The sequence below is a fragment of the Molothrus aeneus genome, chromosome 1, assembly GCF_037042795.1.
Source record: "Molothrus aeneus isolate 106 chromosome 1, BPBGC_Maene_1.0, whole genome shotgun sequence".
NCBI lineage: Eukaryota > Metazoa > Chordata > Aves > Passeriformes > Icteridae > Molothrus > Molothrus aeneus.
Genome location: NC_089646.1, coordinates 142,064,971 through 142,089,401, shown reverse-complemented (window position 1 = coordinate 142,089,401; position 24,431 = coordinate 142,064,971). Strand labels below are relative to the sequence as shown.

General features: G+C 41.3%; 1 protein-coding gene across 1 annotated transcript in view; it reads left to right on the top strand.

The window, feature by feature from the left end:
• TMEM65 (transmembrane protein 65) overlaps positions 1-4,856 on the top strand; it is a 30,488-nt gene extending 25,632 nt beyond the window's left edge. Inside the window, exons 5-7 of the mRNA XM_066566148.1 lie at positions 60-102; positions 751-856; positions 2,368-4,856. Of these exons, the coding sequence (XP_066422245.1) occupies positions 60-102; positions 751-856; positions 2,368-2,460 (242 nt within the window). The 3' untranslated portion in view covers positions 2,461-4,856. The remainder of the gene's footprint in view (positions 1-59; positions 103-750; positions 857-2,367) is intronic.
• Positions 4,857-24,431: the final 19,575 nt, after the last annotated feature.

The following is a 24,431-nucleotide window of genomic DNA, read 5'->3' as shown; positions in this document are numbered from 1 at the left end:
GTTGGAGGGTTGATTTTGTTTGTAGCTAAAATAATACCCTTTTCTCTTCCTCCCTCCAGCTGCAGCTTTGGGAAACCTTGTTTCAGATTTAGCTGGACTGGGGTATGTATGAACTTGTGTTAAGAATATTAAGTATATTCATTGAGATGCAAAGTGGAAAAATATTTCTTTTTGTAACGTAATATAGTTCTGCCTAATACACTTTCTCAGCTTGTTATCCCCAAATTTGAAGAGATTTCCTTCTCCTCAGCTGAAACAATATCTCTGCAATGTCTTCAGGTCTAGGCAAACCTATTTCTGATAAAAACAGATCCAGCTTATTTTAGTTTTTACAGGAAGTTCCTGCATAACTGCTGAAACTAAAGCTGTTTGTTATGCCTGTTTTTCCCACTTTCCTTCTGTTTTGTTTTCTGCAAATTACAAGGCTTGCCACTAACTAGTCTGTGGGTGACCTTTCCTCCAGTAAAGGTTACTTAAAAAGCTCTGTAAAAATGCATTAACATTCACACTAGTTGTGTTGTACTGCATAAGGTTTTTTAGAAATACTGTGTCTTCAATCAGTGAGATAATTTAATTACATTGCAAAATGTGACCTTTAGAAGTCTGAACTCTGTCTCATAATTTTCTCTCAATCACTTTATTGGTATGCTGAAGGAAAAACTCTTGTCTTTAAGTTCAAGTATTTCAAAACCCTCACTAAAAGATACTGTGAGATTCAAAATCAATTGTTCTTGTTTTCTTGTTCTTCAGTCTTGCAGGTTATGTGGAAGCTTTGGCTTCCCGGCTGGGTCTGTCAATCCCTGACCTGACACCCAAACAAGCTGACATGTGGCAGACCCGGCTCAGTGCACACTTGGTGAGTATCCTGTGGGCAGTGCTGCTGGTGTGGAGCTTTTTGTGTTTAAACCAGCTGATAAATGCTTTTTGTCACTTTTTCCATTTATTCCTTAATGACCACCAACTTTGTGCATGTTCCCCAGAGGGTTTAGTCTTAAGCCCATATCAGGGAGAATCAAGAGATGGGAATTTTTTGAGCTTGAGTGTTTTTTTTGTATGCAGCAAGCCCAAGTGACAAGTGACATGGATAGTCTCTGCAATGACTTTGTGTACACTGTGCAGATACCTGGGCTGAGCTCTGACTGTGGTGATAAGATAATTTACTTGGAAGTTATGACCACTTAGTAGTTTACTCCTCTACATTCTTTGTCAAGTGCTTGCTATTCATATACCTGTGCTGGTTTGTACTAATTTCTAATGATCTATAATTAGCTTGGATATGAAATCAGCTTTTCTCTGGCCAAACTTTCAGCATTTGAGTAGTATGCACTGCCTGTGTTTACAGTTACAGGACACTCACCTTGCAGATGCCTTTCAGCGTGATTACTTACTTAACATTTAAATATTTGAAGTGGTACCACTTCAGCAATGAGCAATGATTAAAGAAACAGATTATCAGAAACTGAGTAAAGAAACAGATACTTTGTCAGAATGAGCCTTCATTGGGAAAAATACTTTTGCAGATTTAAGGGAGAAGAAATAGCACTTACTGAGGAAAAGTTATGGTAGAAAAAGTCAGTGATAGATCAAAGCACAGAGCAGTGAAGAGTTGGCATGCTGTCAGGGGGCTGCCCCATAGTCTAAGAGTCTTCTCAGTAAAAGCTGAGCCTGTGGCAAAACCTGTCATTGCACTCAGTTTGTTTATATTCTTTTTCTGTGAAAAAACTTCTGTGTGCTTTTGCCTGTATGGTAGCATTTTGTCTTTTTTATCTGCTGTCTCAAGTTTTTCAACACTATCCACCTACTGCTATTGATGTGGTTTGGAGGGTGCTTGTCTTACTTTATTTCCTCTCCTCTTGACTTATACATTCAGGTCAACTGAAATGTTTTCCAGTTTTTGTTGGTTTTGCCTTGTGCCTTTGAAAGCCATCATGTTTGCAAGGAGCCACTCATTCCTTTGATGATTTGTAGTACCAGATACAAGCAGATGCATTTATAATTGCACCTAAAATGTGTGTAGGTGTTGTTTGGTGGCTTGGTGTTTTGGTTATTTTTTTTTCCTTTTCTGTCTTCCTGGCCACTCTGCTTGTCCTTTGAATGTCCATTTCCTCTCTTACCACTTGTGCAACTCTTCACGATCATTGCCCTCCTCCTTCTTCAGAATTGTCTTTTGTCATAGCAAACACTGTTTCTAACCCTGTCATATCTGTCTCTCTCTCATAGACTGTGTTTCTAGTCTGCATGCTAAGAAAAATGTGATTCCAAGCTGAAAACTAGAACAAGGGTTGTGTGTCCCTGGTTGTGGTGGTACATGGGTAATGAGTAATAACTGATCGGTGAAAAACTTAATTTTTTCCCCTCTTTCTTTAGGGTAAAGCTATTGGAGTGACCATTGGCTGCATTTTAGGAATGTTTCCTTTGTTGTTCTTTGGCGAGGAGGAAGAAAAACTGGAAGAAAAATAATAATCTTTTTACAAGACATATACAAATGTAAACTACTGTACCTCAATTATTCAATTATGCTGTCAATATTTAGGAATTAACAGACAGTAAAAAAATGTATAGACTTGGGAACAAAACCTTCAGCATGTCATTTTATGGAAACACTAATTTATTGTGGCCTTGTTGTGTTCAGTACTTCTTTTTATAAGATATCATCTAACTTTTTATTTAATTGTAAATTTTTGAAATGTTTTCACTTATGGCAAGATGTTTACCACTTTCCCCTTTGAACTTACTCTTTAATGGATTATTATTTCAATAATCCACCATGGATGACAGTATCACTCTTGAGTTGCATATTGGTTGCTTAACAGTTGTAATTGCATGACAGAAATATCACTGGTGTTCATCAGGTCCTTCAATGCAGATTACCAAGAAGATCAGGGATGAGTAATTTGAAGTCCCTCACTTTGCAAGGAGACTGGTTGCCCCTCACCAGCCATCATTTTGCACTGCCTTAGATTAGATATTTCAGTGATCTTTGACAGTATAGTTTCATTTTTTCACAATTCTGACTTAAGTGTCTCTGAATTGTCTTCTGATGATCATGTTGATGCTTTGACAAGGTAAGTGTTTCCAGTGTAGGCTCTCTACCAAGTCCATTTTTAAAGTGGTGATTTAACAACCTTCTGTACTTCCATATTCATGCCTCTTTTTTCCCCTTTCTAAACAATGTTTTGTGAATTGAGTTGAAATATCCTTAATTTGTCTTCCTCTGTTTTGAGTGTGGTATTAAAGAATTCAGACCAACTGTTTCAAAACCACAAACAACTTTTTAAATTGTTCTGCTTAATATAAGGTGTGAATAATTGATTGGGTAGATGAGGCCAGGGAACAGTTCAGGGTATGAATGAATGCTGGCATTGCAAGTTTGTTATGAGTGCTTCAGTTGAAATGATAAGTGTACCATCAGTCTGGATTAGAGGACCTGATTTGATGATAATACCTTTGTGTTTAAGATTAAGTCTTTGCTACTTTTTTTTTTTCCTGACACAATTAGTTAAAAAAACCAAGCAACAAAAATAGGAGAATTGAGGCCTTTTTACTTTTTTTTTTTTACTTTTATTTTTGTAGTCTTACTTGGCGTATTATAGACCTGTGCAGTATCATGTAACTGTGCTTTTATATGGTTATGAATAGAATTATGACAACTATTGAATATTTATAATATTTCAGGATCTTACTTGCCAATAGCATAATGCTAAACTGCAAATTGTCCCTTAGAGGAGAAGTTTTCTTACTTGTTTGAATACCACTTGGAAAAGCCACTAAAAAGTGGCACAGCCAGGGCACTTTGAAAGTTTTGTTGCTGAAATTGCTAGCACTTCTGAAACCTAGAAAGAAAAGTTAAAAAAAAAATCAAGTCCCCTGATGATTTTTATTTGCTGTAGGAAAAGTCTTATTGTTATGTGTGTGTTTTACAAAACTCATTGCTTAGCTCATTGTTATAAATCTGACTTCCCTGTTCTGATTTCTAGAAGCCCTTTAACAGCAATACTGAAACTGACTTTAATCAAGGTGGCACTTGGATCTGTTTCTTAAAAAGCAGATGTTGAAAGCTTGGAGTGAGTAGTCCTAGTAGTATGTGCTGTACTTTGCACATTAAACCAGGAAAATCTGGACCAAGCTGTAAAACTGAATGAAAGCTCAGCCAAGCAGCAAGCACAAATGCAGAGGAGTTTCAGCTTGTGCTTCAAAGGTGGAAGCTTTATTAAAATAAATTAAAATCCAAATAACAACAACCCCCACAACACTAACACAAAAAAAAACACCAAAAAACCCCAACCCACAAAAACAGCCCAGAAAGGCAATTATGCACTCTTTCACCAACAGATTGCTGCTGGTTTACAGTATTTCAGTGTTCAGAGGTTTTTTTTACTCATCCACACATTTGTCTTCCCTTGAACTTTTAACTTTTCTGCCTCTGCATGCACTTTTGTTTCTATACAAAGCTGTATGTATTTTTCACGTTTTTCTTAAACTGAATTACAAGTCAGAGCAATTTTGCATAGCTTCTTTTGTTGCTGTTTTTACAATTACTTCAACACTGTTTCCCATTACAATACTGGCAGCTTGATTGAAATCTTCCAGCAGTGGCCAAATCTCTGTTCTTTGGCATTGTACCATTGCAACACCGTTTTCATCACTCTGTTACAGCTTGTGAGAACAATTGGAAGGTTGTGCCAGCTGTCACAGTAGTATTTGTTTCATAATGGCAATAGGAACGACTGTGTACTATTGTTATATAGCTTGTGCATGTAAATTGAGTACCTTTTGTTGCTGTATGTCAAACTATTGTACTGCAACCAGTGCTTTTATTGAGAATCAATGAACTAAAGTATCTTGAAAGAAGTTAATCATGTGTCGTCTTGTTAAACTGTTTAGATGACCACAAAAATGTGGAGGGCAAGTGACACATGGTGAGAAATATTGGGTATTTCAGTCTGATACCATGATGATGAAGGTGACTTCTGGGGTTTCGGTATTTGATAAAGGTGAGGAATAACTTGTGATGTGAGAGTATTAGTGGTGCTGTTGGAGGCTCAGAGAAGGTGTTTGTTGGGGCCAAGCTGCCCCCCTGAGAACCAGGTAGTTCAGGATCCACACTTGTGTGCGCATGGCATTGTGGAAGAGATCTGTGCCCTGTCTCTCCACAAGGAGAATGGGTTTTTCTGGGGTACATGGATGAAAGTAATCCCTGATGCTCTGATCACACTTACTAAAAACCTGACTGAGAAGACACAGTCCCTTTTACTTTCTGGTATCTTCTCCCTCCTTGATAAAAGGAAAAACAAAACACTGCAGGCTTGTTAAGTGACTTCAGTATTGCTCTTTTTTTTTCTATTCTATCCATTTTTCCTGTGTTAACAGGAATTTCTTTTGCCTTCGTCTGCCTGGCTGGCAGACCCGAAATTGTATTTGAAATACTGTCTTCTATTGTAATTTAAATTATAAATGTATTTTTGACTGTATGTTATCTCTAGGAAAAAGAACGTGCATCCGATAATAGGGTTACCCAAATCTTCTTGCCAGTATTTTCTCATGCATGTACTTTTACATAAATTATTTGAATTCAGACAGCATATTTTGTATTGTCTTTAATTAAATTGTTGAACTTTCTGTAAACTTTTTATTACAGCAAAGCTGTTCTGTGTTTCTTTATTAGACCAGATGCTGGAGGGGAAATATTAATAATATCCTGTGGGTATTCAGCCTCAGTTATACAAAATGGGAATTTATTATATTTAAGTTATAAGCAAGCGGTCCTTTGTCACTGTCATAGGAAAGACCACCATGGAGTGGTACTTCTGTCTCTTCATGCTCAGAAGAGAGCAATTTAAATAATTAAAATATTTGCATGGTAAACTGGTGGTGTTTGTGATTAATATTAATCAGAAGTTCACTTGCACTTGAACTGTTGGAATTAATTGAGGGTTCTTTTTGGTAAACTAAACTTTTTTGAACTTTCCTGGACTTTAGAGCTCTTCAGTTTTGTTTTTTTTACTTGTTGGTCAGTCCTTTTGTGGATGTCTGTGCAAGAAGAAGCGCTGTGAGTAGAACATCTGTACTGTAAGGATGGTCTCATTTAATTTTGAGAACCGGTACAGGCTGGCTGTTGTTTGACTCCATTGTGATTGTGTTGTGTAGTTGAACTTCATTCATGCTGTTCAGAGAGCCTGTCACACTTCTACCTGACATTTCCCTCTTCTTGGTCTGATGTTTTACATGGTCTAATGACAAGCTAACAGAGCAGCAGTATATAAACTGAAGGTCTTAATAAACTATGGAGGAATTATCACCCTGCTCTGAGAGTCTTATGCCTCTGGAATTTTTCAATCTAAAATATTAAGAAAATAGCTAGACCTCATAACACAAATTCAAGCTTCCATTTTAAAGTTTGTATTAGGTGTTTGTTAAGGTTTTTTCCTTGCCTCAGTATTGAGGACCCTTGGCATCCAAAGTGTTGCTTCAAAATAGCATTGGGGCAGGGCAGGGGCTGTGGGCTGAGGGTTTGGGCAAACTTGAGATTCTGAAGCCAGGCAAGATAAATGCAGAAGGGATTTTTTTATTTTGTGTTGGAAGACAGCTGTGTGCATTAGAGTGCTGATGTAGTACTTCTCCTGTAAGGAGATGATGCCAAGGTAAGGCCTTTTGCCGGCACGAAACACTTCTGACTTAACAGTCTTCAACTTAGCAGTGGACAGTATGTGAGCAAATGGCTTAAAGAACTAAATGCTGCTTCACAGTCATGAGTTACTCCTTCTGTGTATGTGTGCAAAGATTAAGTTGCTGTAAAATACCAAAAGTATTTGAGACCTTAAATTAATGCATTTTGTGTCCATTTTGTGTTCTGTTCTTGATACTGTGCTTATCAGAGTGTCTTGTTTTTGTCTGTTGGTATGAAAAGGACCTTATCTTGGAGACCTTAAGCACTTCCAAACATGTGAGTATTGATTTATCTGTTAGAAACTAGAGTATCTTGTTATGGAATATGAAGTGTCCTGAGTAGGACCATTCACTGTTTAGAAAACTTGGATCCAAGGGGTAAGACGTGCCATGTGGGACCTACTGCTGCCATTCCTGTTGAGAAGAGGTTTCCACTGAGCAGTACCATGGATTGGTAGAACAATAACAGGGATTGCTGCCTTGTCCTTGCACAGCACTGCCACTTGGGTTTTGCAGGGTGGTCTGTTTGCTCTCTGGTGTTTCTTTATAGATTTGTGAAAATGACTTGTCTCTTACTTCAAGCTAGTAACAAGGAAAGTGAGGAGAATGAGATTCTTCTCAGTCATTTTCCCTACATGGGGATGCATAGGGGTCTTATTAAAGGAGGAAAAAAACCTATGATTTTTATTCATGGTACTTTCCTGCTGTTCTCTGTGCTTTGAGAGTGCTTTTAACATGCTGGAACACTGGAAGATTCCAAAGGGCTGGTGAGGTTTCCCTCCCCTAGGCTGGCTTCTCTGCTCATCTCGGCCATTGAATCATAGAAGGACCCATCAAAGGAAGGGGGATACAAAAGGACAGGGGTCCTTGAACAGGAAGAGAAGAATGTTTACAGGTGATTTACCTTTGCAATACAAGTGGCAAGCTACCAAAGACCACACCAAAAGCCAGTTGGATATTAAAAGGGGATCAAACTCTTTTGGTGAAGTTTCAGGTAGGCTTTCATGAAGATCTCTGACGGTTTTTTTTCTCTGCATGGTTTCTGCTATTAGTTACTTGCCCCTTTTTGTGTAAGAACACTGGAGGGGGTCATCATTTTCCTTCTACACACTTTGCTCCCTGAGAGCTCCACAATGTTCTAAGAGATGTCAGGACTGGAGAAGAGTCTGCAACCAGAGCCATTGTTTCTAGGAAAACATCCCAAGAAAAGCCCATGCTGTGATAGGTGGTCTTATCTTCATTTGTAGTCCTCATTTGCATTGTAAAGGGAAGCAGACACTGGAATAGTTTCTCTGGGAAATAAAATGTTTTTCTTGTATTGTATTCATTTGTGGCAAGGGTTATTGTGCTGACATGCTGAGGAGCAGGGCAGTCCTTCATGTGGCTATTAAAAAAATAAGAGGTTCTTCCTGACCCCCATTGGAAACCTTAACATCTCATAAGATAGTCCTCTGCTAATCTCTGCAGTGGATGAATGGCCTGGCTTTATGATTTGGCAGATTATAAAGTCCTAGGAAAGCCAAAGGCAGTTGCATGTCTTTTTTCTACAAGTCACCAAGATGATGTGTGAGAGGTTTGGGCACTTGTGAACTCAATCACATGTGGATATCCTTCAGGCTTCAAGGCTCAGTTTTCATATGTTGGGGGGATTCTTCAGATGGGATTTCCCCACCTAAATGTAGGTTTTCCATGTTGCAATTGGGCTACTCCATCTGTGTTACATCGCTCATGATAGCTCATGACCCCTTTGTGTGTGGCAGAACCAGTCCTGCAGAGTGTATTTTGTCTGATGTAGGTGTTGCAGTTCAGGGTGGGATTTCTCACGTGCTGCAGGCAGGAGGGTACTGGCTTACAGCCTCTGCACCAAAAATACAGTGCTGATGTTAATTCCTACAGTCTTCTATTATTCTTTAAGCCATGCTGAATATTTGGAATGTCATGGAGTTTGAGCCCTGTCTTTTGCTCAGAGTTTGCACAGGTTTTGATTGACCTGCCCTGTGCCATGTTGCTTTTGGTCAATGAAATTATGAATTGTGCAAGACAGCTTGTTCCATTAAAAGGAAGGGTTTATTTCTCCATGAAATAACTGGTTCATTGGATGGAAACTGCTGACTGTTGTAAAGCAAACTGACCTTTTGAGTGGAGCAGCCTGGTAGCAAACAGGGTTGACAGGGAAACAAATGACTTCTTTAAAACTTTCCAGCAGGGAAGAGCTGCTCCTTTCTTGATGGTTGTTCTCTCTGACACTCTGTGTCAGCAGCAAATTACAATGTTTTTTTGCTTTTGGTTTTCATTTCAGCTGCTGTGACAAGTGATGCCAATGTTATGTATTGCTCAGCAGTGGGGATCTCTGTTGTAAATTACTTTGCATGAAAAAGTCTGCTAAATTAAACAGATAATCCAACAAAAAGGAACTTAAAGCATACACAAGGCAGTGCCCAAACTTTGTGCCGATAAAAGCAGAGACCAGAGGGCAAGGACAGCAACTCACTGGCTGGAAAGCTCCTGCTGCTAAAGCACCTGCTTAAGAAAGAAACAGTCTGCTGCAGGACAAAGTCATAGGTGTCTCCTGACATACCAGGAGTGTCCTCTGATAAATTCTGAGTATGCACTGTGGTTTTTGCAGATCTTATCTCACATCCTCGTCTAATTTTATTCTGGGTAAAGTTTGCAGAAAGAGTCCTTTAGTTTGTGATGTGGTTATTTCTTTTATTTCCTCTACATTATAAGAAAGTGCAGAAGAAGTGGTAGTGCCACAGCTGGTTAGAACAAAAGCTGGGGAGTTGCTGCATTTCCTCAATATGCTTTTTTCTTTGCATCGATGCTCTGGAGATGTGTAAATGGAGATGTGAAAAAATTAGGGATCCATAGCTGTTGCTGTCCATAAATAACTGTTCTGTTTGCACTTGGCAGCATTGTGTCAGATTTGCAGGTGTGGTGATGCTGTAGCTTTTTTACAAACTGTGGCCTACAGCTTTGATATATTTTGCTTTCAGTTGTTTGGAAGTTTCTTCCTAACCTTCATTTTTTAACTGCTCTCAGTTTGCAGCTTTGAATTAGTACTCCTCAGTGTGTCACACTGAGTAATTCCTCCCCATGGTAAGTGTATATGCATATTGAAAAATATTCATCTATTGGAAATATGTCCATTCTTTTAACTACACTTAGTCACTCTTGGAACATAACCACTCTTTTCTGTATATCCCATTAATCCCCTGTAGCACTGCTATTTCTGCAAGTAAATAAGCTCCATTTTCTAGTGCTTTAAAACACAGCATGAAGTAGTTCAGGGACTGTCACAAGATAGCTGTAACAAGTAGGAAAATCTGAGTTACTTTCCCTTCTTCTTGATACTCTTGTCTGTGCAGTCAAAACTCTGTCAGCCTTTATGACTGCACAAAGGGAGTGTCCTTCATTTTCACTCACCTTTGGCTTTCCAACCCCGCTGCCTCCTAACACTCACTGGTTGTTCCAAATTTCTGCCTGTGCAATTAGATTTTATTTTGTATTTAAAATATTTGAATTTTCTCCTAACCTCCTTGAATCTTTCTGACAGTATCCTGCCACTGGCAGAGTGTAAGCAGTAGTTAAGGGGAAAGTGTATTTAGTTATATATTAACATTAATATTTTGCTTCCTGTCTTCTAAATGCCAGTTCTGTCAAACTGTGCTTATTGTCAGCATTACTTACCACCCATGCAAAACCAATTTTTTGCTGGTTTTCTCCACAATATGTGTCTCTCTCTTTTTTTTTTTTTCTCCCATAATTTTGAAGAATTATTAAATGTTCAACCCACAGGAGCAGAGTCTTGTTTTGCTGATCTTAGTGAATCAATTTATAGAAACTGGCAGTTTTGTCACTTAATAATACTGCTGGAGGAGTCTACAGCATGTCAGCTTGTCATTCTCTTTGCAGGGTAGTATTTGTCTCACTTAACTGTGGCTGTCTAGAAGTTACACATCTGTCTGAGCCATGCAGGGAGTCAGAGAGGCACCTCTGGAGGATGGTGCATCCCCCTGCTTCCAAAGAGGAAGAAGAGCTGACTAAGTTATGCCCCAAACTTTAGGCTACTGGGAAAGCTGGGGTAAATCCAGTGTTAGCACTTTCTGGCTTCTGAGCTGTGTGCAGTTTCTGGCTCCTCAGGACCAGGTCCTGTGCTCATGGCATATCAGATGGTGGGGCTCAGTTTGAAGATTTGCTGCCCAGTCTGGATCCTGGGAGAAGATGAGCCAGCAAAATCTATTGCACAGCTGAAACACAGGGGTGACCCAGCCCAGTGAAATGGGCATTTGCAGATGTGATGGATACCTCCTGGGGCTGTCCCACATTAATTTCCCTGACTCCTGGGACTCTTGGCTGTATGACAATTTTGATACATGGCTTGTAGGGTCTAGAAGATGAGTGACTTTTGCAATCAGTATGAGTATAGAGAAGAATAATAATGGTGGATGAGAATTGATTTTAAAATGACTGTGCTCCAAACTTGGAGTAAACTCAAAGCTACAATAAAGTCTTTCTTCTTCAGGACTAAACACTACTAAATTAAAAATAAAGGCACTGGTTTTGGTTGTGGTGTGGGATTGGCAGAGTGGCATTTCTCTTGGCAGACAATAAAAGGGCTGCTGTCCTTCACTGGGAGGCTGTTACATTCTTGGCCTGAAAGAAATACCAGTGCCTCATCCCTATTAGAGACTTGCCTTAATGTCTTAAGTGACTTTTGGAAAAGCAGGTCAGGTTCTTTGCTAAACTGCATTCACCGCCTCTAGTTCCCTATTCAGCTCTGGAAACTTGGCAGAGCAGATTCTGGCAGTGGTATACCAGGTCTTCTAGGCAGTTTGAAGCAGATTTGACAGGGCTGTATCCAGAACACAATAGTGAATGGAAATTGTGCAAAGACTTCTGTGAAATTCAGTGAACAGACAGCAGGGCTTCTATCCAGTGACTGCTAGTCTGATTCTCCACCAGGTGAGATGCACAGATCACCATGGGCATTGTCTGTCTGTATAAGGTGCATGAGGGTTGTCTGGGAAATTGGGAAGCTCCTTTTCCAGGAGCATAAGCTCCAGTTGAATTTGAGCAGCTGCCACAGGATGAGCACCGGTAGTGTGCACAGCACTGGGGGTAAACTCCTGCTGTGCTGAGGCTACTCCAGTTTCCTTCTTGTGATGAGCCCTTTGACCAAAGTTTAGTTGGGCCTGTAAGATCTGTGCATGGTACAGAGCATCTAACCATAGATGTGGTGCATTCCTGCCCTCTGTAATGCTGTAGGTGTATTATTTGTCAATTTACTTGGGCTTTTAACACCAAAGTACATATGTAACTACTAAGGATCCAGTCTGGTGAAGCTGGAGTCACTCAGGTGTGGAAAGTTACAGCTCAGTGTCTCCCTGCAGACTGTTCTGGGTAAAAGGTTCATAGTATCTGAGGTACAGCACCAACAGCAAGAAAGATGTGAATGTCCCTTCAGTCTAGAGGATGAGGACTAACTGTGGGCAAAGGATTTTTTGACCAAGTGATAATAAAGATTTTTCCTTAGAATGTGGAAAAAATGTGGTTTTTTTGGTCACAAGTGTGGTGGATTTTGTCATGACACTGAGAGAGGTTTTCCATCCCCGTTGCCTCAGTTTGCCCTCTCCCTGAGACACTCACTCATCCTGTCATAGCTTCAGCCCCCCGTGCTGACCTGATGTTTGGCCTCTAGTCATGTGGGTGGAGAAATCTGCTGATGAAACTCATTCATTGAGGAGCTGCTGGCAGGCAGCATCAGTGACAGCAAAGGGTTCCAGCCAAGTCTGGCACCAGGAGAGACTGGGTTTGTACCAGCAACAGGGAGATGTTAATGCATTTAAAAGACAATTTGGCACTGGACACAAAACCCAACTGTCACAGCAGCTCAGTGTTAAGTTCAGCTGCTCATACTGAATGCTTGGTGCTGTGGATGAGGCCTAAAAGATTGTTAGAAGCTCACAACTGGGAAAAAAACAAACGTGGAGTCAGTGAGGAAGGAGAGACAGGAGGAGAAGAGGAAAAGTAGCACTGAACTCATGGTAGTTTAAATGGGATGTAGGCTTATTCAAACAAGGATGTGACATATATGTGAGGGATGCCTGCTGCTGTGGAGCTTTAGAGGGCACAGAATGGATGGGTCAAATAGGGAGGTGTGAGAGAAAACAGTACTTGGGTGTTAAAAACCGGGCTGGTGGGGAGGCGGAAGAGATGAGTCAGTAGGACAGAGACAAGTGAAAGAGGGATGAGAATTCACTTCTAAGAAATTGTTAGAAATAAGGAAAAAATGCATCAAAACGTTATCAAATTAACCAACATATTAAAACCTCATGGGGATGTGTGGACTGTTAGGGATATAAAGGCAGGCAGCAGGAATACACCTTGCCAGCCCATTCTTTGGGCTCAGGTAGTGGGTGTTGAAAATCAGAAATGCTTTGGTTGAAGCGATTGAGAGACTGCATTTTGTTGCTCTGACTAACCTGCTTGAAAAGTTTGGCCTCTGCAGGGTTTTCCTTGTGATCTCAGGGTTCTTTCAGAAATGTGTGGCATTTTGTTGCAATTTGGCAGAGATGTGCAGCATTTCAAAATGGAAATTGAGTAAATTGATGGGGGGGGGGTGGTAATTGTGTAGCTCAATAGCAGATAGAGGTCAAGATATTTCCCTCTCAGCTGGCTTCAAATGAAGCCATCTTCATTAGCATGCATATTTCAGAGCACATACTTAGTCTTTCTCATTAATCTTAATATAGATCATGAATTTGAGTCAAGAGGCAACAAGAACAAGTCAGCATATGAATGGCTGTGGCATATTCTTTTCACTCAAGAACACATTTTTCTTGAAGACATCTCTGCTGGAGCTCTAGCAAGTGTGCTTTTCCAGGAGAGATATAGGAGGAAATAGCTGCTTACCTGACTGACTAATACAAACATCACTCTGATGTTATAAACTGGTTATTCTTAAACAAAGCAGGAGTGTCTTGTTCTAGATGAGCATAAAACTGAATCACAATTCAAGGATCATCATTATTTAAACTTTAATATAAGGTGTCCTGAGTGTCACTTCTCTCTAGTTCTGTCTGAATTTGGGTACCCTCCTACAGGGATGATGGGCAGAATGGTCAAGCAGAGAGTGGTGGATGTTGTTTATCCTGCCTTTAGCACATGGACAGTGAACTGAAAACTGCCTGAATGTCTGGGCACAGAGCCATGTCCAGCCAGAGGACAGCCACTACTGGTGGCTCAGGGGTTGATACTGGGGCCAGAGCTGTTTAACCTCATTGTTAATGAACCTGGTTGATTGTGCTGCTGTGCCAGCACATTTGCAGTGATGTGAAACTGGGAGGAGTGGCTGATGCACCAGAGTTGTGCTGCCATCCAGAGGGACCTGGACAGGCTGGAGGAATGTGACAGGATCCTCATGATGTCCAACCAAGGGATATGGCCAGTGCTGGCCCTGGGCAGGAGCAGCCCCATACATTGCTACAGGCTGGGGCTGACCCCAGAAAGGCTCTTGGGGTCCTGGTGGACCCCAAGATGACCAAAAGCCATCAATTGCCCTTGAGGCAGAGGCAGCCACCCACATCTGGGACGTGTGCCAACAGGGGGGTTCCTTGTTACAGAAGAGACTTGGACATACTGGAGCAAATCCAGTAAAGGGCCACAAAGATGGTTAAGGAATGGAGCATGTGTCATATGAGAAGGCTTCAGAGAGCTGGGATTATTTAGTCTGGAGAAGGGGAGGTTCAAGGGGACCTTACCCGTGTGTGAATATTTGACTGGGGGGGAGAGTAAAGAAGTGAGATGTAGTTTCTCTGTATTAGGAAAGGAAATTCTATTTAAGCATAACAGAACACCCAACATTTTATTGTGAGAGTGATGGAACACTGGATTGGGTTGTCCAGAGAGATTGTGGAGTCTTCATCCTTGGAGATACTGAAAACCTTACAACACAGTACTGAGCAACATGCTGTAGGTGACCCTGTTCTGAGAAAGAGGTTGGACTAAGCCATCTATAGAGGTCTCTTCCCACCCCAGTCATGATGTGATTCTGTGGGTAGGATGTCTTTTTGTAATTATGTGGGGGAAAAACAGTCTTCTCTGGAATGAAACTGTAATTGTTCAGATGGTTTCAGGAAAAAATAGGAGTAAAAAGGACTGTGTAGCTAAAAGTTCAGTGGTAGTTAAAACTTGAAAACATTGCTATGTTCAAGTCCATGTTTTACCTTTTACAGGGTTGTCAGTTCTTGTCAGAGGATCACAGAATCATAGAATGGTTTGGGTTGGAAGGAATGCTAAAATTCTGCTAATTCCACTCCTGCCACCATAGGCAGGAGATGCCACCCACTAAGTTAGGTTACCCAGGACCTTGTCCAGCCTGGCCTTGGAAGAGAATGATGTGCACTTATTTTCAAATATACTAAGAGAGTTTGGGTGGTGGAAGCCTGGCTTGGAAAAAGTGATTTTGAATTTCCTAGCAGGATCAGCTCCTGCAAGCAGTGTATCATGCACAGGGTGTTACCTTTGTGGGTGATGTGGGGAGAACTCCTAGAAGAGCTTGTCTGCTTCTGTGCCTCCCTGCCAGCAGTAAACAGAACCAGGATCTCTACTGCTTTTTAAATGCATCCGATTTGATGCTCACCTCCCTTTTTGTGTGTTTGGCTTTCTAATTTGGTTGGCTCTGAGAAGGCTGGGAGTATAACAGCTGCAGGGTCTGATCTCCCTGGAATGAGTTTCTTGGAACACATGTGAGAAATGCAGTCTAAACCTTCAGTAGCTTGCAGGGCTTGGCATGAAATTGCTCTTGTGGGTCCCTTCCAACCTGAGGTACTCCGTGATTCTCTTGTGGGCCAAGTTTATCTCCATGCAACCACTGAGCATTATCTGTACCCTCTGGGCTTTCCTCTTGAAAGCTATTATTGTGTAATCAAGCCTGGAGACTATTGATCACTGGAAGAGAATAACTTGGCAGGTTTTGAGGGCTCTGTTTGAACTGGAGGTGGCAGCAGTGGGAGTGGGCATTTCTTTTTCTCTGTAGGGGAGAGAACAAAACTGAAGAATTTTATTCTAAACCATCTTTGGTATTAATGTGTGGTTTAAACAGTGGCTGGGGAGGGGATATAATCTGCAGCTGACTGGTGGTGGGCATGAGGGAAAGACTGGTTGTAGTGCAGGTGAAAAAGATGTTAGCAACAAGAGCTTCTGAAATGCTATCTGCTGAATAGTAATCCTGGTCACAGGCAGCCCCAGTGTAATTAGTGTGTGAGTGGGCTGTGGGGCTGCAGCTGGAGTAGAGAATTTTCTTCTAAATGTATTTATCATTGTGAATTTAAAAAGTAGAGAGGAGGTGGGTTTTTTATTAATAAAAACTGTTGCACATCATCAGCTTTATGCAAATATTAAATAAGAGATATATCTGTGCACAATGAGATGTAAAAGCTGCTGGAATAAAACTTGGAAAATGTAAAGGCTGTTATTTAATTTCAAATCAACACCTGTTTTCCCCATTTCATTTCTTTTCTGCTTTATGTTTTTGTCCAGTGTGGGGAAGCTGTTCAGACAGTTGTGCTGACAAATTCTGGTTATACTGTTGTACCCTGAGCCACAGGGTGACCTTGGGCAATGCATGAGCCTGACATGATGAAAACATGTTTCTTCCAGCTGTCTGTGCTAGACTCCTGGATCTCAAGTTTCTTTTACAGTCAAGACTTTTTGGCCTGTCTGGAAGTAGTGTGAATTCACTATACCAAAGCCTGCATCCAGACAGACAGAGATCCTGCAGTAACCCTGTACCTTGGAATTATGAAATGAAATTATGCTGGTTCTGCAGGACTTTCTGGGTAAGCCAGAGGAACTTCATGCTGATCCTTGTCCCTGGCGATGCAGGGTTGGATTTGTCCATCAAGAAGGAAATCCTGCTACTCCTGCATGGACGAGAAGTAGGTAGAACTTTTCTTCTTTACCCTTTCTTCCCTGACTTTCACAGCAGTCATGGCAGGGTCAGGCCCTTGGCCTTTCCCTGCCCAGTAGCTCTAGGGGTGAGTGATGAGGAATCATTTCCAGTGGGACAGAAAACAGTTCAGGATGGGCTGATTTCCCTGTTTCCTCAGAGTGTGCTGATGCTCAGCCCTATGGCACCATCTCAGTACTCAGATAACACTGAGGCTGGTGCAGAGTTGTTGTCTCTGGACTCAGGCTGGACACTGGAGGAGGCTTTCACCAAGCACTGGGGCAGCAGGCAGGGAAGAGTCAGGGTTGAAAATGCACAAGAAGAGAGGATGATGAGACAGTCAGTGATTGTTGACTGTGAATCATAGCTGGCCTGTGGAAGGCCCACTTAGGATGGGTCAGGGTTGGATCTGGAATACTTACGGATACCTGCAAGGACCTAAGCTTAAAATGTAGAGGAAAACTGAAGATTTTCAGAAATTCTGAAACTCAGAGGAACTGCAGCTAACAAATCCTTCTGTGTTTATCCTTGGAGTATTCCAGGGCCCAGCTGCATCAGTGTGAGCCTCCTTCAGCAGCCACAGCAAGAGCTGATACTTGCTGTTGGTGAGTTCAATCCCACTTTATGGGAGCTGAACTGCTGGAGAGTGCTCCATTCCCTTGGTGTCTCAGGGTGCCTTGGACTCTGAACACTTGAAATTCAGCATGAAATGAGCCTGGTCTTTTTAAATGCAGGAAAGTTCTTGCTGACAAGTGTTTGCAACAATGTGTAAACAAACAAGAGATGATAGGGAGAAAGGAACACGTCTGTGGTTATTAAAGTAAATGTAAATATTAGGCTTAGAGAGAGCCAGAATTGTGTTGCAATCAGTTCTCCAGGCTGTTGGTGCCTACCATTTCATGAGGCTTTCCCATTTGGGTAATTATTTCTTGTGCCTTTGTACAGAGGCTTTTCAGGTTGAACCTGACCCTCATGCTGGTCAAGACAAAGAAAATGCAAAGAGCAGAGATGAGCAGATCACCAGAAGTAAGCCTATGAAACCAGCAGCATTACAGAGAAACCACAAGCAGGATTCACCCATTCGGACCCTCTCTGTCTGATAAGGATGCTGATAGAAAATGTATTTAACTCTCTGTAGTAATTAGAAAAGCAAATGTTGAGGCTGAGTTGCCATTTGAGAGAAGATGGGCAGCCAGTGCAGGGAAGTGTGCAGGGACCTGTCTGCTGGGGCTTGGGTACAGCCTGGGCTTGAAATCTGAGAGGAGGAAGAGGAGCCAGGTCAAGGTGGACTTTCAGAGATTGCTTCAGAGCAGCCTGTTTTGGGCAGAGAACGTTTTCAGTGCAGTGTAAGACCCAGCACAGACCTGCTGCTGAGGTAAACCTGCAGCAGAGGTGCCCATGATGTCATTTGCCTTTTACATAACATGGACATGAGATCAAATATAACTTGGAAGCAGGATGAGGACTATGCAGCTTGGTGAGCAATTAAATTTTATTTCTGTTTTTTGAAACCTCTGTAAGGACTGTTGTAAAATCTTGGGTATCACCTTGGATTTCTTGGTATAAATATGAGTAAATGAATAGCAAAGAAGAGGGCAAAATGAAAATCTGTGTACTATTATTACAGCTTTGGAGGAGAGAGCTGTCTCTTGGGTCTTACTAGCAGGTTCTCCTGGAGTACAAGGCTATTGGCACCTGTGCTGCTGTGCAGCTGAGCTCTCAGGACAGACCCACAGACACCACAGTGCACCTGCATATCTGATGTGCAGAGTCTCTTCCATGGTTTTGAGAATAACGGGCTGGTTGCATTGATATGATCCAGGTGTTTCCTGTATTTGTGATGCAAATCAATCATTCCTCACAGGTGAATGACCAGAACTAAATGGTCATCACATGCATGCAGGCATTTAAAATGTTTTATATTTTGCAGTATTTCACATGAGCTAGAATAAATTCAATCTTCAGGTGGAATATTTTCCCAGTGAAGAGTGTAATTTCTTCAAAATGGAAATGATTCCCTGATACCTGCTGATTTTTATGGGTCTCTGACTGGAAGATTTCTTCCACTGAAATGCCTAAGAGTTTCTTTTAGACTTAGATCTGCAAAGAGGTTATTGTATTCCCTTTGGTGTAATACAATATTCAAACTTGAGTGAGTGGAAAAGATGCAAATGAAAAGCACCAGAAGGAACAGAGACTTTGTTATGTAAGAAAGGTGCTGAAGTTTCTTGTCAGAGGCACTACTGGCAATGTTTATTTATTATAAATAAAAATGTATTTATAATTTAGAAATTTAGAATTTATTATAAATAAAATGTACCTCAGCTGTGATAATGTTTGATCTTAAGCTATGGTGTATTTAGGGGCTTTATCAGTAAGGATTTGGAGCAGTTGTGAGATTACTTAGTCTGATCTCGTAGACTTTTTACTTTTTACATATGAAATTTACTTTAGTGTTCTTTTCTAAATTCTATATCTTATCCCTTAAACTGATCCTTGGTGCATTGTGTTGGAGCTTGAATAGAGGTGGATTATAATGTCAGATAAACCCTGGGCACATAGGAAGAGAATGAATGAATGAATGCAAAGTGGGCCATTTGGAGGCTGGTGCTTTTCTAAGGCAGGGGGAAGGAATCTGGCACACATCCCAGACTCCATCCACCTCCCTCCTCCTTTCCATGGTGTTCAGGGGATGAGTGGAGGGCCCCAGAGCTCCTGCCATGGAGCTGTGGTGCAGAAGGTGCCCTTGCTGTGACTCACCTCCCACAGGCTCCAGCTCTGAGGCCAGGCAGCATTTCTCTGCACCACCAGCAGCCATGGCCTGGGTGCATGGGATTGGCCCTGCCAAAGCACAATATTCTGCAGTCAGCCCCAAGCAGTGAGTTTTGAAAAGATGCTGTTGTTTTGTAAAGATGCCAGGCTCTGGATGGAGTCGGGATGTGGATTTATTTATTCAAATTAATTCACTTGCTGGCAAGCAGGAGAATTCCCTTTCTGGGTGCTGCTGCAGGCACTGACTGTGGTGCCACTGCTCAGCACTAAGGCAAACCAAACCCTTCAGGGTTTGTGTAAGGCCCCAGAAATCTCCCTCAATAAACACTTAAAAGGACTGAGTTGTTCATGTACTCTGAGTCAGACATGGGAGAAATACTGGTCATATTCTCAAGAGATCAAAACAACAAAAAGAACTTCACTGGCAACGTTAGAAAATCAAAGAACTTTGACAAAAGATTTAGAGTAGCATTCAATCAACGTAAAGCTCTTCTCAAAGCATTAACTTAGCCCATTCAAGTAGCAAATGCTAAGCCTGTCTGATTTTAAGTTTCTCAAAATCCCAAGAGGGAATTCGACAAAGAGGAAAGTGAGAAAGAAAGAAAAGATATAAAAAAGAACAAACATAACTACCACTCCTGGTTCCAGCAGTGTTCAGCTGATAGAAATTCTAAGAGAAGGCAGGGCCAAGACATGTGCTTGCCTCGTGTCTCAGGTTAAATAACCTTTGGCTTTCCTGGGCCCTTCCCCTAGGTGGAATTCCCAGTTATTTGGCCTCTCAGGAGCTGGCTAGGGGCTCCAGAGATGGGTGTGGAATGTTGCCTCTGGTGTGCCAGGGGTTGGCAGCCACTGCAGAGCTGGGGTCCAGGCTTGGGGTGTGGCTGTGCAGGGCAGGGCATCACCTCACCAGAGCCAAGGCCAGACCTGCCCCTTCCCCAAACCTTTCAAGCCTGAAATGTTTTGAGCCAGCAGCACTTCCAAGCTCCCACAGGCTGAGGTGCTGCCCTCCCCTTGCAGGCACACATGGACACCTGTGCAGAGTGGGGTTGCAGAGAGGTGGCCCTGCCACCTGGTCCCACCATGGCATGGCACAACAAGGGCTGCATGTGGGATATCCCAGTTGGACAGTGTAAGGCTGGGACAAAAGCTGCCTCCTTTCCCAGCTGTATATATTTGCATGCAATCTTCTTTCTGCTCCTAATTTTTTCTACACCTTGACTTATCAATTTTTGTCTTTCATCTTTCTCCAAAATTCAATTCTTTTGACTTGAATGGAGCAGAGGAATGAATAACCTGAGGAAGGATGGAATGATTTTATGGCCAAGGCACTGAGTGCTTTGTTCAATATATTCATAGTGAGCTTCTGTGGGCAGTAAAAAATCAGACCATGTGTGAAGAATTCAAGAAGGATCTTCAGAGACATAGTGACTGGGCAGAAAACCATGAGATTCCACTATTTGTAATTGTACAGGGATATATATGGTGAAAATCAGTCCTAACATCATATACAAAATGTTTGGCTCTGAGCTGACCATTGCCATTCAGGAGTGGTTTACCTGGGCTGTGATAGCTTGTGTGGTGAATACATTGTCTTGGTTGCTCAGCAGGGGTCAAAAAAGTAAGTTAAGGTGCCCAGGAATTAGTAGGAAGAGGACAGAGCAGCAAATTCTGTGACTCTTGTGCAGTCTCAGGCAATCAGGCTAACCACCACCTCAGGATATGGAGGACTCCAGCCAAATGTGTCATGGGGGCATTTAAGTAATGGTAAGGAGGTGTTATTCATAAGGGTATGGCTATACTGGAGTACAGGCAAAACAAATTTGTACCTTAAACCATTAGACATTTATCTGTAAGGATCACTGCTGCTGTTGTGCCTAGCAGAAAATTCAGTGATGCAATGTAAGTTTTTACTGGCTCAGATTCAGGACTGAGTACATTATTCATAAGAAGCAAAGGTACCACTGAATTATTCAGGGCTTGTTGAACAAGTGTTGAAAACCAACAACACCACACAAACTTAAAGTGTTTTTTATTTAATTATACCACAGATTGCAAAGTCAGGGCCCTCTAGCTGTTGCAGTTCTTTCTCTACAGGCTTGGTAGGGTACAACAAATATTTGATGCATAAAAATATGCATATGAGACATCAATGGCTTTTCCTGTTCAATGGTTTCATAATAAAGTATTGCAGATTATTTGCACATTTCCAGCAGCTTGGAGAGGATGTCTTAAAGAGCTGTGGCAGGTGCTGGTACCTTAGATGGCAGCAGGACCACCCTGCTCTGGCTGTTCAGTGTATTTGTGGAGGAAAAAATGTCTGAATCCTCTCCTGAGCTGGCTGAGAGACCAAGACAATCTTCCTGCTCACACACAGGGTGCTCCCTCCTCTGCATCCTGGGCAGAGTGAGTCCAGTGGCTGCTGCCAGCAGGTGGGGGCTGCTGCAGAGCAGTTAGAAATTCTCATTTCCAGAGATTGTAAGATTTGTCTGGTGTTTGTTAAAGGCTGAACATTATTTACCCTGCAAAAGAGATTTGTAGAATTTTAAAGAGACACTCTATGCCTTTGGGGAAAAAAAGAGATTTTATGTGTAATTTTCAAGGTTACTGAATTTTTAAGGCTTTCCTTAGAGAGTGGGTCACATTTTCATCTGGAATAAATATTGTGCAATTAATGTGAAGCATATACTGGCCTTTTTCCAGGTATGCATCTGACTTTTTATTAATTTCCTAAAACCCATTGTAAAAATGTTTTCTTGTTTTTCTCAATGCAGGGATTTTCTTGCAAGGGGGGAAGGTAACTGGCCAGTTATGCACAGAACATTGGCTAAAAGACAACATAAATAATGAAAACAGGTTAAAATGTATATCTGTTTTCTCAGAAGCCTTGGCATGTTCTCTAACTGCATAAATACACAACTTTGGGTCAGGTTTCTGGCTGCTTGAGCTGGTGGTTGATGTAGGAGGTATTGCCTTTCCCAATATTTAGAGGCATTAGAGTGTAAGCTGTCAAACTTGGAAACGGAGCTGGAGGGAAGAGAGGTATGAGATGGTCAGATGTAAATGGTTTATTTGGGAAAATCACTGCTGCCTGAAAAAATATCACTTGTAGAACAAGACAAAACATTGTATCTTAATAATTTCACTGAACAGGGAAATAAAAGTGCCCTTTTGATGTTTTTGCTTTTCCTTTCAGTGTGATACAGTGATAGCACTACAGACTTCTGGCTCTGCTAGTTCTGTTTCCCAGAGCGAAGCTCCCCTGCTATTAATGGGTGCCATCCAGCTTGCTGAAAAAAACCACAGCAAAAGTCTGAATAAATTCTGAATAAACTGATTTCATTAAAGACCTTTGCCAACCTGCAGTGTCCTCTTCCTGCTAGGTGAAGCCATCATGCAGGAGGACTCCTGTACCAGCAGAAGCCCCCAGGAAGTTCTGGGTCACTGTCAGCTGGGCTGAGGCCAGCACAGGAAATTGGCCCTTCTCCTGCTGATAAGGTGCTGCACTTATCTCTGGCATGGTCTGAATGAGCAGTGCTAAGACTGTGCTTTTTAACCGAATCTGCAATGACTCTGTCAACAGCTGTCTTTGAAGGCTCCTCAGCATGTTGCTCACATCCCCCTGACAGCTCTTAGACATTCACTTAAAGATCTCATTGCTCAGCTTTTCAGAGTCCTCTTTCCCAATGGACCTTGGTCATTTTGGGAAGATATTCTCAAAAGGGCCTGTAATTTCATAATTTTATTTTCTCTCTGGTGAAGGTGACCTTAAATGCCCTTATATTCATTGATTCAAATCTTCAACTCTGGGCTAAGTGCATTATACCCTAAAACTATTCCAAATAGCCAAAATAATTTTCTTTATTTCATGATAAGTTTCCCTGGCTAGCTTTGTCACATGGGTTCTAAACTGGTTGTTAAACAGCAAAGCAAAAACTATTTTTATGCCTGTAGGTTAAATATGGGTTAAACACATCTCCAAATTAAGCATGGATATACCTAATCTATTGTGATCTGGCTTTTCTGTGGTTACCCATACAGATAAGAATTCCTATTAAGTAGTCAGATTTATCTCTCTTTCCAACCCTTTCAGATTAAATAATATTTTTCTATTATGAATTATTATGCCATTAAAAATTATGAGCAAACATTAGATTTAATCACCTCAATGTTTCAAAGGCAAAGTTTGCTGGATGGACTCCCAGGACAGCTTCTCAAAATGCCAAGTTCTTCATCTATCTTAGCATAGCATATTGTCATGACACATTTTTATTAGGCAGGTAGCAGTTATTTGAAACAAAAGAAAGTGCTCTTGAACATCTTAGCTTTAATTTCTAGGTCTGAGTCTGGATGTCCAGCATTTTACTTCTTGAAGCAAGTAAGTCTCTCATCCTGAAAGATCGCATTTGCTTTGGTTTAGCCTTTTGCTTTTGGTAGTTCAGTCTGCATAACTTCTATAAGTAGAAGCCATCCTTCTTGTTGGTGATCTAATCAACTGATTTAGTACTTGAACCATGTCTGTTATAAATTATTTCCTTAAATTTTACATTTTAATTCCCTAGCCTGTTAAATAAAAGTCATCTGGTTGGTTGAGATGAACGGTAGCGAATCAGAATGTCTTTTGGGCATGAATCATCATTACATCAGTAATAATGACAGCAAAATAATACTGCCTATAATTTAAAACTTGAGAACAATTGTAATTGCTGCTATTTTACACTGGAAGCCACACTGACCTATTAAATTTGTCAAAGCTGCAAGACTGGCAGAGACAGACAAAGCAGTAAATGAGTCAATAACACCTTTGATCAATGCTTTGTGCTTCTTCAAGGAAGATACTTCTCAAGCTCATTTTGCTGTTACTAAAAAATGTTTGCCTTTCTGTTGTCAGATTTTTAAAAATTGAGGGTAGAATTAGTGTCATGGTGTCTAGCCACATCAAAACCCCTGACTCCCCTATTTAATGGAGGAAGAGAGACCTCTCTAGAGACGAGCTATTACAGCTACACAAATCCCTGTGTTAGGATGGGCTCGTGCTTGTCTT